Source organism: Lepidothrix coronata, unplaced genomic scaffold (genome assembly GCF_001604755.1).
Source record: "Lepidothrix coronata isolate B3197 unplaced genomic scaffold, Lepidothrix_coronata-1.0 Scaffold380, whole genome shotgun sequence".
Taxonomy (NCBI): domain Eukaryota; kingdom Metazoa; phylum Chordata; class Aves; order Passeriformes; family Pipridae; genus Lepidothrix; species Lepidothrix coronata.
In genome coordinates, this window is record NW_016690560.1 from 103,750 (window position 1) to 118,020 (window position 14,271).

Sequence of the window (14,271 nt, forward strand, 5' to 3'; positions counted from 1 at the left end):
CCACACAGCTCCCATGGCACACAGCTCCCATGGCACACGAGTCCCACACAGCTCCCATGGCACACAGGTCCCATGGCACACGAGTCCCACACAGCTCCCATGGCACACAGCTCCCATGGCACACAGGTCCCATGGCACACGAGTCCCACACAGCTCCCATGGCACACAGCTCCCATGGCACACGAGTCCCACACAGCTCCCATGGCACACAGCTCCCATGGCACACAGGTCCCAAGCAGCAGCACCTGGAGAGCACAGCGTGGGTGGATGGGGAGGTGCTGGGCAGAGCTGGGCTGTGGTGGCAGGGGAACGGGTCAGAGGCGGCCGATTGCTCACCCTGCGTGGGGATAGGGGTGCCCAGCCAGCAGCAGGTACGTTCCCCTGACCCAGAGCTGGATCAGGAACGACTTGTTTCTGATTTCTGTAATTCAACAAACAAAAGAGCGAGGCAGTGGGGCAGCCTTGGGACAGGGATCGTGGAAGAGGGCCCAGCCCAGCACGTGTATCTCACATGAAGGCACAGAGCTGGCTCCCTCCTGTGTTTGGAGACGTGCAGGTGGGGATGGACCATGCCTTTGCTGCTATGGTCACCTGCAAACAGTTTTGGGCTGGACATAAGGAAGAAGTGTTGTACCATGTGGGTGGTAGGGACTGGCACAGGGCACCCAGAGAAACTGTGGCTGCCCCATCCCTGCAAGTGTCCAAGGCCAGGTTGGATGAGGCTTGGAGCAACCTGGGCTAGTGGAAGGTGTCCCTGCCCATGGCAGGGGGTGGAACGAGATGAGGTTTGAAGGTCTCTTCCAACCCAAACCACCCTTTGAGACCATGACTCTATGGAAGAGTCCTTGAGCAAGTGCCCAGCACTGTGAGGTGGATTTTTTTCCCTTTTTGACCTTTCCCTGGGAATGGACCATTTGGATCTCTCCAATTTACACGACAACGTGATACCTTCCATCTTGGAAGTTGGGGCAGTCCCATTTCCATGAGTTAATAGAGTCTGGAGAAGCTGTCAGACAACCAGTGTGCAGGGGTGATGGCTGCAGGTGACAGTGGCTGCAGGATGACCTATAAACCCTTCCTGGCCACTGTGACCTGCCTGTGTGTTGTCCTTGCTGGGACCAGACAAGTTGAGTGAAGTCACACAGTTCCCTGTGCTTCAATCAATGTTTAAAAATATAAATCACGGATCTTTTCTCAAGAAAGAAAAGCTGGATTGGGCAGGTTCAGGTGTGTGAACTCTTCGTGCTGCTTTGGGTACCAACAGCAGCATCTTGAGTGTGCTCTCAGCTGAAGCTCTGGGGGGTAGATCTGCTTCAGGTCATTTTTTTCCACCAGTGCTAGAAAAAGTTTTCTTTTCAGCCGGAGGTAATACTTGCTCTTTATCATGGAAATGCGCAACTCTAAAAATAACCTTTCCACAATTCCCTGGCTGTCTGCCTTTCCACACAAAGCCTGGTGTCTTTGTCCAAATGGGCTCACTGTGGGTGATCTGCATCACCTTGTGCAGAGGTGAAGGACTTCCCTCCCTCCTGTGCTGGACCCCATCCCCACATCAGGCCCTGCTTCTCACAGACTGGGCACAGACTTGCTCTCTCATCCTGAACAATTTAAATACAGCATTTGCAGTATGTCTGTTCTTGGGAAGAGCCAGGTCCTGGGTCCTGGGAAGGGTGGGTAAAGTGCCTTAGGATACTGGAGTGGCAGCAGTAAAGTTGCCAAAGCATGGGAACCTCATGGAGTTCAACCAGGCCAAGGGCAAGGTCCCGCACCTGGGTTGAGGCAATCCCTAGTGCCAGCACAGACTGAGGAATGGATGGATGGATGGATGGATGGATGGATGGAGAACATCCTGTGGAGGACTGGGGGATTCTGGTGGGTGAGAAATGGGACATGACCCATCCACAGGCACTGGCAGCCCAGAAAGCCAAGTGTCTCCTGGGCTCATCCCCAGCAGTGTGGGCAGCAGGAGAGGGAGGGAGTGCTCCCCTGAGACCCCCTGGAGCTGCCTCCAGCTCTGAGGTCCCAGCACAAGACAATGGTGTTAAATTGAGAGTGTAGTCAGGTTGGACAGGGGGAAGAAATGTTGGACCAGAGGGTGGGAAGGCCCTGGCACTGGTTGCCCAGAGAAGCTGTGACTGCCCCATCCCTGGAAGTGTCCAAGGTCAGGTTGGATGGGGCTTGGAGCAACCTGGGCTAGTGGAAGGTGACCCTGACCATGATAAGGGCTTGGACTGTATGATCTTTGAACATCCCTTCCAACCCAAACCACACTGTGAGTTCATGATCCTGTGTTCAAAGCACGGGACAGAAAGGAATTATTTGATTACTCCAAACATCTCTGCTACAAGAACAATTAAAACTCCAGAAAATTCCAATTGCTCGTTTTGATCCCAAATTCAGCCTAGTTTGTGTTCCTGAATCCTGAAAGAAATATTTATATGGCTGGAGTGTGAAACCCCCTTGGGCAGGACCCCTGTGCAGCCCCACTGCTCATATGCAGGTGTCAGCACAAGGGACTCCTGGTGATCTGGATGATCCCAGCTTGCTCCTTGATATCAAGTGCTCATGGAATAAATTGAAAGCACTTTATTCTCCCTGCATTCTTCAGTGTTTCTTACCACTTCTCTGTACCTCCTATTCCTGGAGCTTTACTTGCCACGGATTTATATTCATCTCCATTTTCCCATACATGGTGAGGAGGAGGAGAATATTTTCCCACCCTCTCCCGGTGGCACAGAAACTGGAGCTGGAAAACCCACCCAGCAGCCTGAAGGACAGGCTGAAGTTTTTGTGAGGTACTTAAAGAAGAGCAGAAACCTCTCAGCCATTTTGGTGCATTAATAAATGAAAATGGGAGAATAATGCAGAAAGGACACAAACATGCGGGAAGTGCTTTTTTTTTTTTGGAAAACACGTGGTGTATATTATGCTGATTAAATTCCAACGTTCCAATAGTAAATCAGGTTGTTGCTAAACAGTCAATACCAAAAATAGACCCTGCTGGATCCAGGCTACCTGAAGGTATTGATTGGGAAGTTTTCCAGGAGCTGAGTAAGGTGGTGCCTTTGCCGTTTGTGTTGATTTCCAATAATTCCTGGCATACCTGGCAGGCACAAGGAGCTTTTTTAAAGAGAGAGGGAATGAGCTGAGTAATTATTGACTGATTAACCCGACCTTGCTTCTGGGAAAAATAAATGGAGTATTAGAAGTGGAATTTGATCAGGAGAATTAAAGGAGGGTAAGACAGTTAGTGCTGTCTGTGTTTTAAAAATAGAGCTGAGGAGCTTTAGTTGGTACCTGTGCCCTCAGTGCCCGTGGGAGGCCTGGGGTGGCTTTGCTGTGAACCCCAGCACTGCATCCCAAGTGTCCTCTGTCCATCCTGCAGCCGATGGGGGTTTGTGTGTGGCTCTAGGTGGGATGGGAGCGGGTGGTAGAGGGACTGTGTGCTCGTGGTGGTGTTCAGTGCCAACCTGGAGCTAACAGGGTGGATGGAAGGGCTTGGAGGAGAGCATGGAAAGGGAAGGAGCGTTTGGTCATCGGTCAGCTGATTTCTCCTGGAGAGTTGAACATCCCCAGACCCTGGGGACGATGCTGCAGGGCTCTGTCAGATGGGCACGTTTTCAGCAGGTGGGAGCAGCATCCGCAGCCATTCGCTCACATAAATTTTGCTGCCTTAATTGGGTGCCCCTCGTGGAGCTGGGATGAGTCCCCGGGGGTGCAGCCGCCTGCAGCGCCCACCAGATCCTGTGCTTCCATCAGGGCTTCCATCAGGTCCGCTGCCTGCTTTTAATTAAAAGATCTCCTAAACTCCCCCTGCTTTGAGCTGTTGATCCTTGCTGCTTCCTGCCAGCTCAGCGACCTCCCGCTTTCCCAACAGCTGCTCCGGTGGAGCCGTAAGCTGGAATACAGGCGTGGGATGTGTTGGGCTGAGGATGCTGGAGATGAGCTGTGGGTCCGGGTTTGCTGCTGAGTGTGTCGGCAGGAAGCTCCCTGAGCCCGCTGCAGGCAGGATGGGCAGCAGATTTTGGGAGCTGTGGGTTCAAGCTCACACCAGTGTCCAGGCATGAGGTCATTTACGTGACCCTCCTTCATCCCTCACTGTCTGCAAACTGATGTTTTAGTGTTAATTGGGGAAAAAATGAAATCCAACTTTCTCTGAAAACGGAGAAACTGGAGCAAGGCACTGCACTGCACCAGCTCTGCTCCTTGCACAGGGTTATCACCAAACCACAGTCATTTGGTGGGAGCACTGTGATCCCCTCATTTGTGCTGCTGGATCATAAACAGCCAGCAAGTGGCTGCAGGAGAAGCTGTTGTTGTCAGCAAGTGTGGCCAGTGGGACCAGGGCAGGGACCATCCCCCTGTGCTGGGCACTGCTGGGGCACCTCAAGTCCTGGGATCAATTTTGTCTTCCTCAGAACAAGGAAGACATTGAGGGGCTGGAGCGTGTCCTGGGAAAGGAACAGAGCTGGGGAAGGGGCTGGAGCACCAGAAGGAGCTGAAGGAGCTGGGGGGGCTCAACCTGGAGAAAAGGAGGCTCAGGAGGGACCTTCTCACTCTCTTCAACTCCTTGACAGGAGGGGGGAGCCAGGGGAAGGGTCAGGCTCTGTTCCCAGGAAACAAGGGACAGGACAAAAGGAAATAACTTCAAGTTGCTCCAGGGGAGGTTTAGGTTTGATATTAGGGAAAATGTCTTCACTGAAAGGATGGTTAAGCTCTGGCACAGGCTGTGCAGGGCAGTGATGGATGTCAAAAGTCAAAAACTACAGTTTAATCTGTTGTGGGTCACCACAAAACACAGGTGGACAGACGAGGCGTTTCAGGGAACACTTTTCCTCCCAGGGGATCCCTAAAGCTTTTCAGTCCCTTCTGTGCATCATCTCTGTTCTGTTCCTGTATAAAAGCCTAGTGACATTTTGCACTGACCTTGAACCCTGGCAGTGTCTCTCCTTGCTGCACCTCAAGCAAGATTTGTCCCTCCTGGCATGCAGGAAGTTAAAAATCCCAGGGCTGCTGGTCCTTCCTGATGGCACTGGATGTCTCCCGTGCCCTCGCTCCTGGCGAAGGCAGATGGATGACCTCGCCGTGTCCTGTTTCTGCAACTCAGCAGGCAACTGGAGCTCCTTGTGTCGCTTCTCTGTGGAAGGGACAGCCCCAGCTCTGCTTGGAGCAGCTCTCTCCTGTCCCCCCTCTGCCTGCTCCCCATTCTGTCACACCTGCTGCAGATGGCTGTGTTGAGCAGAGCTGAAAAAACAAGAAAATTTGGGAAGGGTTGAGTCAGTGTCTGATGATTTTCTTGTTTTCCGTAGCTTGAATAAATAAGTTTCAATGTCAGGCTCTGAGCTCTGTTTCCAAGAATAAACGTCAGCCTTTGGGAACTGAAGGACTACACAGAGGTCACTGATGTCCCAAATGTCTTTTGGCAAATGGAACTTCAGCTGGAACGTCCTTCTCCACAGGGTGCTCTCCATCCATCCCTCTGTCTATCCCTCTATCCATCCATCCCCCAGTCTGTGCTGGTACGGGGGATTGCCCTGACCCAGGTACAGGACCTTTCTAGCCAATCTCCTCCCTGGTGGCTTTTACAACAGGTTTCATTTGTACTGCTTTAAGGCCATGAAACACTGGAAAATGTTTCAGCCAACTCTGTAGATCCCTAGAAAGGATTCCTTATGGTTTGCTTCCAGACACCAGATCACTGTGGGGCTTCCAGGTCTGTGCTTCCTCTTTGCATTCACCTTTAAAAAATACTCAACATTCAGTAAGTGGAAGTGCCAAGATAAACAAGGTTTATTTTTTTTTTTTAAATTTCCTTCAAGGAACTGTGCTCAGGATATTCTTTCATTATTTTTATTGAAAAAACTAAGTCTTTGCCAAAAAGATTGTTCTTCCCAGCTTTGCCAGGTAACTCAGCTGGAAATTAGTTTGGAATTGTGCCTTTCTCGATGACGTTGGTTGGTTGCTGTCAGTAAAGACTTGCAGGTTGCAGAGGTAAAGATTTCTTAGTCCCAAAAAGGAGTGAGGAAGCTCGAGGCTGAGCACCCTGTGAGCAGAGTCACCGTCACTGTGACACCCAGGGGAGCTGCAGCGGGTGGGGACAGCGCCTGCCCTTCACTGTGAGGGGTGGAGGACTGTGCCTACCTGCTCCTGCCTGCTCTCCTGCCTGCTCCAGCCCATTTCTGCTTGCTCCTGCCTACCTGCCTGCTGCACCTGCCTGCTCCTGATGGAGCTTGCCTGCATGCCTGTTCCTGCCTGCTGCTCCTGCCTGTTCCTGCCTGCTGCTCTTGCTGCTCCTGGTGCTCCTGCCTGCTCCTGCCTGCCTGCTGCTCCTACCTGCTCCTGCCTGCTCCTGCTTGCCTGCTTCTCCTGCCTGTCTGTTCCTGCCTGCCTGTTCCTGCCTGCCTACCTGCCTGATTCTGCGTGTTCCTGCCTGTTCCTGCCTGCCTGCCTGCTACTCCTGCCTACCCGCTCCTGTGTGCTTGCCTGCAGTGTTACCAGCCTGGGCTGGGTGTTTTCTCTCTGCCAGACAGGTGCCCCATTTGCTGCTGGCAGAGGAAGGAGAAAGAGCTCCCACCTCTGCCCACACCCCTGCCTGCACCCCTGCCTCCCCTGCACTGCCTGGGTTGCCTCCTGGACAAGGTCACAGCAGGCCCTGGGGCTTCTCGGGGACACAAGACTTGACCTTGGACCAAAGCCTCCTCCTCCCTCCCAGCGGGGACCAGGGACGTGGCCCCACGTGCTGGTGGCCATGGGGACATCCCCGCTCCCGCTGCAGCAGAGCAGACATTCCAGGTGGGCCGTGGGATGTGGGGAGCCTGACCCATCCCCTGAAACATCCCCTCTCCCCCCTCAGTGCCGCTCTGGCGTGGGGTGACACCGACCATAGCGTGACAATGTTGTGGTACTTGAGCTTCCCGTGGCTGGATGTCACTCTCTGGGAATGGTTAAATAGATCTGAGTGAGTCACTTAAACAGACGCCGTGGATGTGAAAATAATTGTCTGGGCAGCCTGTGCCTGCCAGGCCGCCAAGTAATCCTCACACGGCCTGTGACTCAAAGCCAGCCAGAAGGAGAGTTCTCTCTGCTGCTCAGTTGGAAATATTTTGAGGAAGGCACCCAGCTCCTGTTCCCTGTCCCCTGCATCCCTCTGTGTGGTCCTGTCCCCATCCTGAGTGGCCACCACAGGACTGTGCTCACTACCTGCCCTGTGCATCCTCAGTGGCAGCATCATGGCAGCGTATCATGGGATCATAAGGATCCTTAAAGATCATCTCATCCCACCCCCTGCCATGGGCAGGGACACTTTCCACTAGTCCAGGTTGCTCCAAGCCCTGTCCTGCCTGGCTTTGAACACTTCCAGGGATGGGGCAGCCACAGCTTCTCTGGACAACCTGTGCCAGGGCCTCCCCATCCACACAAGGAAGAATTTCCTCCTAATGTCTAATTAAAACCTGCCCTCTGACAGTGGGAAGCCATTCCCCCTTGTCCTGTCCTTCCATCCCTTGTCCCAAGTCCCTCTCCAGCTCTCCTGGAGCCCCTTTAGGCCCTGGAAGGGGCTCTCAGGTCTCCCTGGAGCCTTCTCTTCTCCAGACTGAACACCCCCAGCTCTCCCAGCCTGGCTCCAGAGCAGAGGGGCTCAAGTCCTCAGAACATCTCTGTGACCTCCTCTGAACTCTATCCAGGAGCTCCATGTCCTTCCTATGTTGGAGGCCCCTGTGCTGGAGGCAACACTGCAGGTGGGGTCTCACGAGGGCAGAGTAGAGAGGGAGAATCCCTCAGCCCAGTTGACAGGGAGAAGGGAAAGTACAAGGCAGTGAGTTATGTGAAATTGTTTAATAGGATCGAGGGTGGAAATGGGTGGGAAGGGGATATGGATGAGAAGGGGCCTTGGAGGTCCCTGGCCCAGTCCCCTCCAGCAAGTCCATTGGATCTGGTTGCTCAGCCAGATGCTGAATATCCTTAAGGAAGGATGTCCCACAGCCTCTCTGGGTCCAGTATTTGACTGCCTTCATGACCGTTGTTTTTTCCAATATCTAATTTGCATTTTGCTGTCCCAGCTTGGTCCAGCACTGGTTGTCCTGTCCCTGTGCACCCTGAAACTTCAACAGGAAGCTGAAGGTCACTTCCAAGGACCAGCAGGATGCCTGGCCCCAGCTTCTCACCACCCTCCTGCAGGGCAGTCCAGGCAGCAGTAGGAACTCCCTTGGCTTTCCAGGTGGACAGTCCCAACTCCTTTGTGTTCATGGCAGTCCTGGGTCCTTGTCTGCTTCCCCAGCCTGGATGGTTTCAGGGAGTTACTCAGCCCAGGCTGGTTCGTTGCTTTATTAAGAAACAATCATTAATTCCTTATTATTACAATTATTAATTTCTTATTATTACAATTTCTTATTATTTATTTACTTCTTATTTTTACAAGTTCTTTCAAGAATGGGAAAAAAATAGATAATTAGTCACTTAAATGAGAACTCAAACTGAAAATATCCTCTTCCTGTCCCCGCATTTGTGCTCATTCTCTAGCAAATATTGGGGGGTGAAGGAATTCACAGATGTGTCCCTTTTCTCCTTTTCCCAATAGTGCTGAAGTTCATAGCTCTGGGTCAGGAATGTGTACAGCCTCTGGTACGATGGGACCTTCCCCCAGCACATTGCCATCATCAGGATTTTCTAATTATGCCTGTGACTGGCAGCTGGCATTGGAGCCATTGACATGACTCAGTCAGTGTGCCTCATCTATATTAAACAATGTTTTATTTAATTAAGCCTTGATCTCATCAAAATCAAGAGGGAGCGTTGGGGTGGCAGCAGGGAGAGCTGCACTGGCAGGGCACAGTTGAGTACTGGAATGCTGGGCACAGGGATGTGCCCCTGCTCCAGCCCTGCTGTGTCTGGGGGTCCAGCAGTTTCTGGAGCACAGGATGGTGTGGGGCACAGCTGCACATCCTGGCTCCATCAAGGACATGCTGGTTTCTGGGAGAGGAACTTGGATGAGATCAGACTCACAGGATGGTTTGGGTTAGAAGGGACCTTAAAGACCATCGAATTCCAATCCTCCTGCCATGGGCAGGGGCACCTTCCACTGTCCCAGGTTGCTCCGAGCCCTGTCCAACCTGGCCTTGGACACTTCCAGGGATGGGGCAGCCACAGCTTCTCTGGGCAACCTGTGCCAGGGCCCACCACCCTCGTGGTCCAACATTTCTTCCCCATGTCCAACCTGACCCTACCCTGTTGTCCTGAGTTGGGACCCCAGAGCTGGAGGCAGCTCCAGGGGGGTCTCAGGACTGTGAGGAGAGTCCAGCATGGAGTGAGAAGTGGAAATGCTCTCAGTGTATGTGTGGGAGTTCTCCCAGTCTAGGTGGGGGGAGTGCTCCCAGTTTGGAGGTGGAAATGCTCCCAGTCTGGAGGCAGGAGTGCTCCCAGGCAGGGGGTGAGAGTGCTCCCAGTCCAGGGAGTGGAAGTGCTCCCAGGCAGGGGGTGGGAGTGCTCCCAGTCTGGGGGTGGAAATGCTCCCAGGCAGGGGGTGTGAGTGCTCCCAGCTCTGGTCTCCACACACTGCGGGGCCAGGCAGCAGATTTTTGCAGTGTCTCCAACATATCCATGTTGCTCTCTCCTCTCTCCCCAGAAACGAAGGAGGAGCTGGAAGAGCTGATGTCTGACATAAAGAAGACGGCGAACAAAGTGCGCTCCAAGCTAAAGAGTGAGTGTTGGCTCGTGATGGAGCTGTGGGGCTGTGCCCAGAGCACTCCCATCCTGGGGGTGCACCCAGGGATGGGCATCACCTTCCCTCCCCCTGCACCCTCCAGCTGCTTTTATTTGCCCTTTGTGAATTTGCCCCCTTGTGCCCTGTTCCCAGGATGGAGATGAGGGAATGGGGCCACGAGCACCTGGTGGCGTCCAAGCCAGTCCTGTGCCACCACCACTGGCAGGTGTTGGGCTCTGGGCAAACCCCTGGCACAGCCAAAGGGTGGGCTCCAGGGCTGGGTGGGTGAAGAGGTGCTGCTGTGGGACGTGCTGCAGGACATGACCTTCAGTTTCCACCACTGGAACAGTCAGTCAGTCTGTCTGACAGTGAGGAGTGAGAACAACGTGAGTGTCAGCCTGCTGATGGACAGGGTTGTGCTGGAGCACTCAGATGAGCCCAGAATTCCATGACTGGACTCCAGGGATTCAGGGGGTCAGTGAGGACGCTCTGGTGTAGCTGGGATTTGTCTCTGGTAGTCTTGGACACCAGGGTGGGATTTGGTTGAGATTGGTGCAGGAGACCTGGCTGTCTGAAGGGTGGGAGAGGAGCTGGTGCTTATCCCATGGCAAAACAAAAATCCTTTTCCATTAGTGTTTTGTTTGGTGTTTTTTAAGAGGCTTTGAGAGCCTGAAGGATTGCAGGACAGGCTTCAACTCCTGTTTTCTGCTTCCAGAAAAGACTCCCTGGTATCATGTTTACCTGGAGCAGAGGATGATTAGTCCTTGTGCTTTGTCCCAAATCGCCTCGTGGCCAGCATGATCAATGACAGAAAACAGTCAGGACTGATCCAAAACAACATCTGCTGACAACAAACTGACTTCTTCAGGCCAGATATTGCTCATGCAGGGGCTAATTCTAATTACCAGCTTCTTGGGAAAATGTGATTTTATTTATTATCATAAATGCCCAGTGTTTGCCAATACTGTTCCTTGGGAATGGGTTTGTGACGAGGGTGGAGGAAGCCCAGTTGCTGATGGAATACACTGAGCTGTGCTGGAGGTTGAGGGGGCAGCTCCAGGGAATGGGGAGCCTCTGCTGCAGGAGGAATCTGCCCCATGCTGGGCTCGAGGGACCTGCTCCAGTGGGGAAGGTGCTGGGAACAGCCAGGCTCAGAGAGCTGTGGGACGTCAGCATTGGGAATGGGGTCTTCAGCCACACTGAGGGGATGCCACCAGCTCACACCTGGTGGTTTACATGGAGATGTGTGCACCTGCAGGCTGGCCAGCCTCCTGATGGGAGCTTCCTTCTAGGCTTTATAAGTCCCTGAAATTAAGTCTTTGAATTAGCAGGTCCTGAGCTGGCCTTGAGGAGAAGGTTTCATAGAATCCTAAAGGATGCAATGGTTCAGGTTGGAAGGGACCTTAAAGACCGTCTTGTTCCACCCCACTGCCATGGGCAGGGACACCTTCCACTAGACTAGGCTGCTCCAAGCCCTGTCCAACCTGGCCTTGGACAGTTCCAGGGATGGGGCAGGATTGCACTGCCCTCATCTGTGCCAACCCTCCTGCCCTGCAGTCCTGTGCCCTCTCCCTGCCCAAACCATGGTGGGACATGGGGCACTGCTCCTCCCTGACATGATTCATGGGCTTTGGGCAGTGAGAGCTTCATCCCAATTAGCTGCCTAATTAAAGGGGCAGATCCCTGCCCTGCTGCAGGGCTGCTCAGCATGGTGAAGTGCATTCTTGCCAGCCTGGTGAGTCCTCCCTGTGCCAGGCTGGGCAGCTGGAGGAGCTGCTATTTTTAGGGTCCCTGGAGAAGTCTTGAGGTTTGGTATTTTGCAGAGACATTTTAGCTCTGGGTTTCCTCTTCCTGAGTCACTGGGCAGAACAGCTCTCCATTTGGTTTGAGTACTGACCTGGGCATTGTATCAGTTTTGTATGGAAATCCTGGCTCACCTGCCTGGGAATGACAGTGCTGCCCTTGACAGCCCCAAATCTCAGCCAGTGGCCTGGCACCAGGTGTATTTCAGTCATGAAATGGGGCTTTGCTGCCAGCCCAGGCTGAATGTCAGGCCAGAGTCAGGAGTTGGGAACTCCTTGATCCAAAGGCTTCAGTCTTTCACAGTCCCTTTGCCAAACAATCCCTTTCCTTTGGTCAGGCATTGGAACAGGCTCTCCAGGGAAGTGGTGGAGTCACCATCCTTGGAAGTGTTCAGAAGTTAGTAGATGTGCCATTTGGTGCTGTGCTTTCGCGGGCACGAGGTCGAAGTTTGGATTTGATGATCATGGAGGTCTTTTCCAGCCTTCTTGATTCTGTGATTCTTCTCCAAACAGCACAAAATAATCTGTGTCCTTCTACCCCAACCAGGTATTGAGCAGAGTATTGAACAAGAGGAAGGACTGAACAGGTCATCGGCTGACCTGCGGATAAGGAAAACTCAGGTGAGTCTCTGCCTCTGGCACCAGGAGGACAGGAATTGGCAGCTGAGGGATTCCAGGAGGTGCTGGGAGAGGTGGGCTGTGCTTGGCTATAGAACAGCCTTCTCTGAGTGAAGCTCTGTCTCCTGCCCCACCGTGCAAGGTTGCTGTGTAGTTTTTTTTACCTTCTGGTGATGCTGTGGTGAGAGAGCACCCCAGGGGGATGCAGCCATTGCTCCAGCCTGGAATCTGCCCCTGTGTCACTGCAGTGCCTGGTCTGGGGGATGTAGGTGAAGACAAAGCATCTCAGAGCCTTGCTCTGCAGCCAGGAGTGAGGTTTAGCAAATTATTAAAGGGATAAAGGCAACAGGAGCTGCCAGTGTTGCTCTTCATCACCTGGGGTGGGATCCAGATGTGGATCTGCAGCTCTCACGGGGGTCCTGCACACACACAGCTCAGTAAAAGTCCTGCTTTCTCCACACTCTGCAGTGGTGCTGAAAGAGTTCTGGTGTTTATAGTTTGTTTATCTCCCTCTCAGTCTGAGAAGCCACTCGCAGAGCCTGCTCTCCCATCCGCAGTCAGTGCTGGATCGATATGGCAGTGATGATAACAGATCACCTCTGCAGAGGCAGCTCCCAGCTGGAACCCCAGCTCCACACTCTGCAAAGCTGGGGAAAGGGAAAGGCCCACCTGTCTCTAGGGCAGGTGGGACAGGGAATTGCTGGGGCACAGCAGAACCCCTGCAGGCAGCTCTGCTGTCCCTCCTGGAGGGACCCAGCATGGGCAGAGCTCTGCTGTGGTTGGAAAGGACCTTCAAAGATGATCCAGTCCAACGCCCTGCCATGGGCAGGGACACCTTCCACTAGCCCAGGTTGCTCCAAACCCTGTCCAACCTGGCCTTGAACACTTTAAGTGATGGGACAACCACAGCTTCTCTGGCTTGGGCTACCTTCCCCACATTTGAGGAGTGAAGAGTTGCTGGCCCTGGGTGAAACAACCCCATTTCCTAACTGTAGTTAGTATTTTCTGTTTAATGAGTTTCTTTCAAACACAAGGTACATTTTAGTATGCATTTGATTTGCTGTGAATATTCAGGTAGCTTTATTTAATAACCGAAAGCCATCTCAAGTGCTTTTTTTCCAGCCCATTTTGCATGAAACTCTGTGTTCCTTCAAAAATCAAATGCATTTTGTAGACATGTGGGATGCCCGTGGGAACATAAAATAGCAATCTGAGAAAATAAACACTGAGTTAAATAACTTCTGAAGCAAAAGAGGTGTAGCGTGGTGTGCTGGCGAGCAGGAAGGGTGTCACTCAGCACCCAGGCTATATTTGACTGCAGATCAGCATAGGTTGGTAGTTTTCAGCTGAATGAGAATGAAGTGGATTTTAGGAAAAACAGTTTTGGAAAGGCAGTCCCTTGGATGGCATGTCATGGGATTGCTGGATTTTGGGCTGAGGTGCTCAGGAGCTGTTCTGACCTTGCTCTGGGCCAGCACCTCTGGAGCAGAGGCTGGAGCCGGAGCTGTCGGGTGCGTTCGTGTGAGGTTTGAGGTGGAGGAGGGAGAAGATGAGCTGAGGCTGAGGCTGTGCCATAAATACTGTGCTGCTGCTGGCTCAGAATAGCTGCAGAGCAAATCCAAGTGTATCCTCGAGATGTCTCCAGTGCTGTGTCCTGGAGGGAGGGCTGTGCTGGCTGGGGCTGCTCCAGGTGTGACAAGACCTGCACCAACACGGCTGAGTGCTGGTGGCACCAGGCACGTCTGGCAGTCACCGTTCCCATGATGGGCAAAGACTGTCCAGAGAGAGGCAACAGAGCTGGAAAAGGGTCTAGAGAGTCATATGAGTCATATGAGGAGTGGCTGAAGGAGCTGGGGGGGCTCAGCCTGAAGAAAAGGAGGCTCAGGGGGGACCTTCTCACTCTACAACTCCCTGATGGGAGGTTGGAGCCAGGTGGGGGTCGGGCTCTGTTCCCAGGGAACAAGGGACAGGACAAGAGGAAATGGCCTCAAGTTGCTCCAGGGGAGGCTCAGGTTGGATATCAGGTAGAATTTCTCCATGGAAAGGATGATCAGGCATTGGAAGGGGCTGCCCAGGGAGGTGGTGGAGTCCCCATCCCTGGAGGTGTCCAAGGAATGACTGGATGTGGCACTCAGTGCTCTGGGCTAGGGGACA

General features: G+C 53.1%; 1 protein-coding gene across 1 annotated transcript in view; it reads left to right on the top strand.

Annotated features, from left to right (window-relative positions):
• STX1A (syntaxin 1A) overlaps positions 1–14,271 on the top strand; it is a 66,743-nt gene that overhangs the window by 39,958 nt on the left and 12,514 nt on the right. The window contains exons 4-5 of the mRNA XM_017839153.1: positions 9,620–9,694; positions 12,047–12,120. Coding sequence (XP_017694642.1) covers positions 9,620–9,694; positions 12,047–12,120 — 149 coding nt within the window. The remainder of the gene's footprint in view (positions 1–9,619; positions 9,695–12,046; positions 12,121–14,271) is intronic.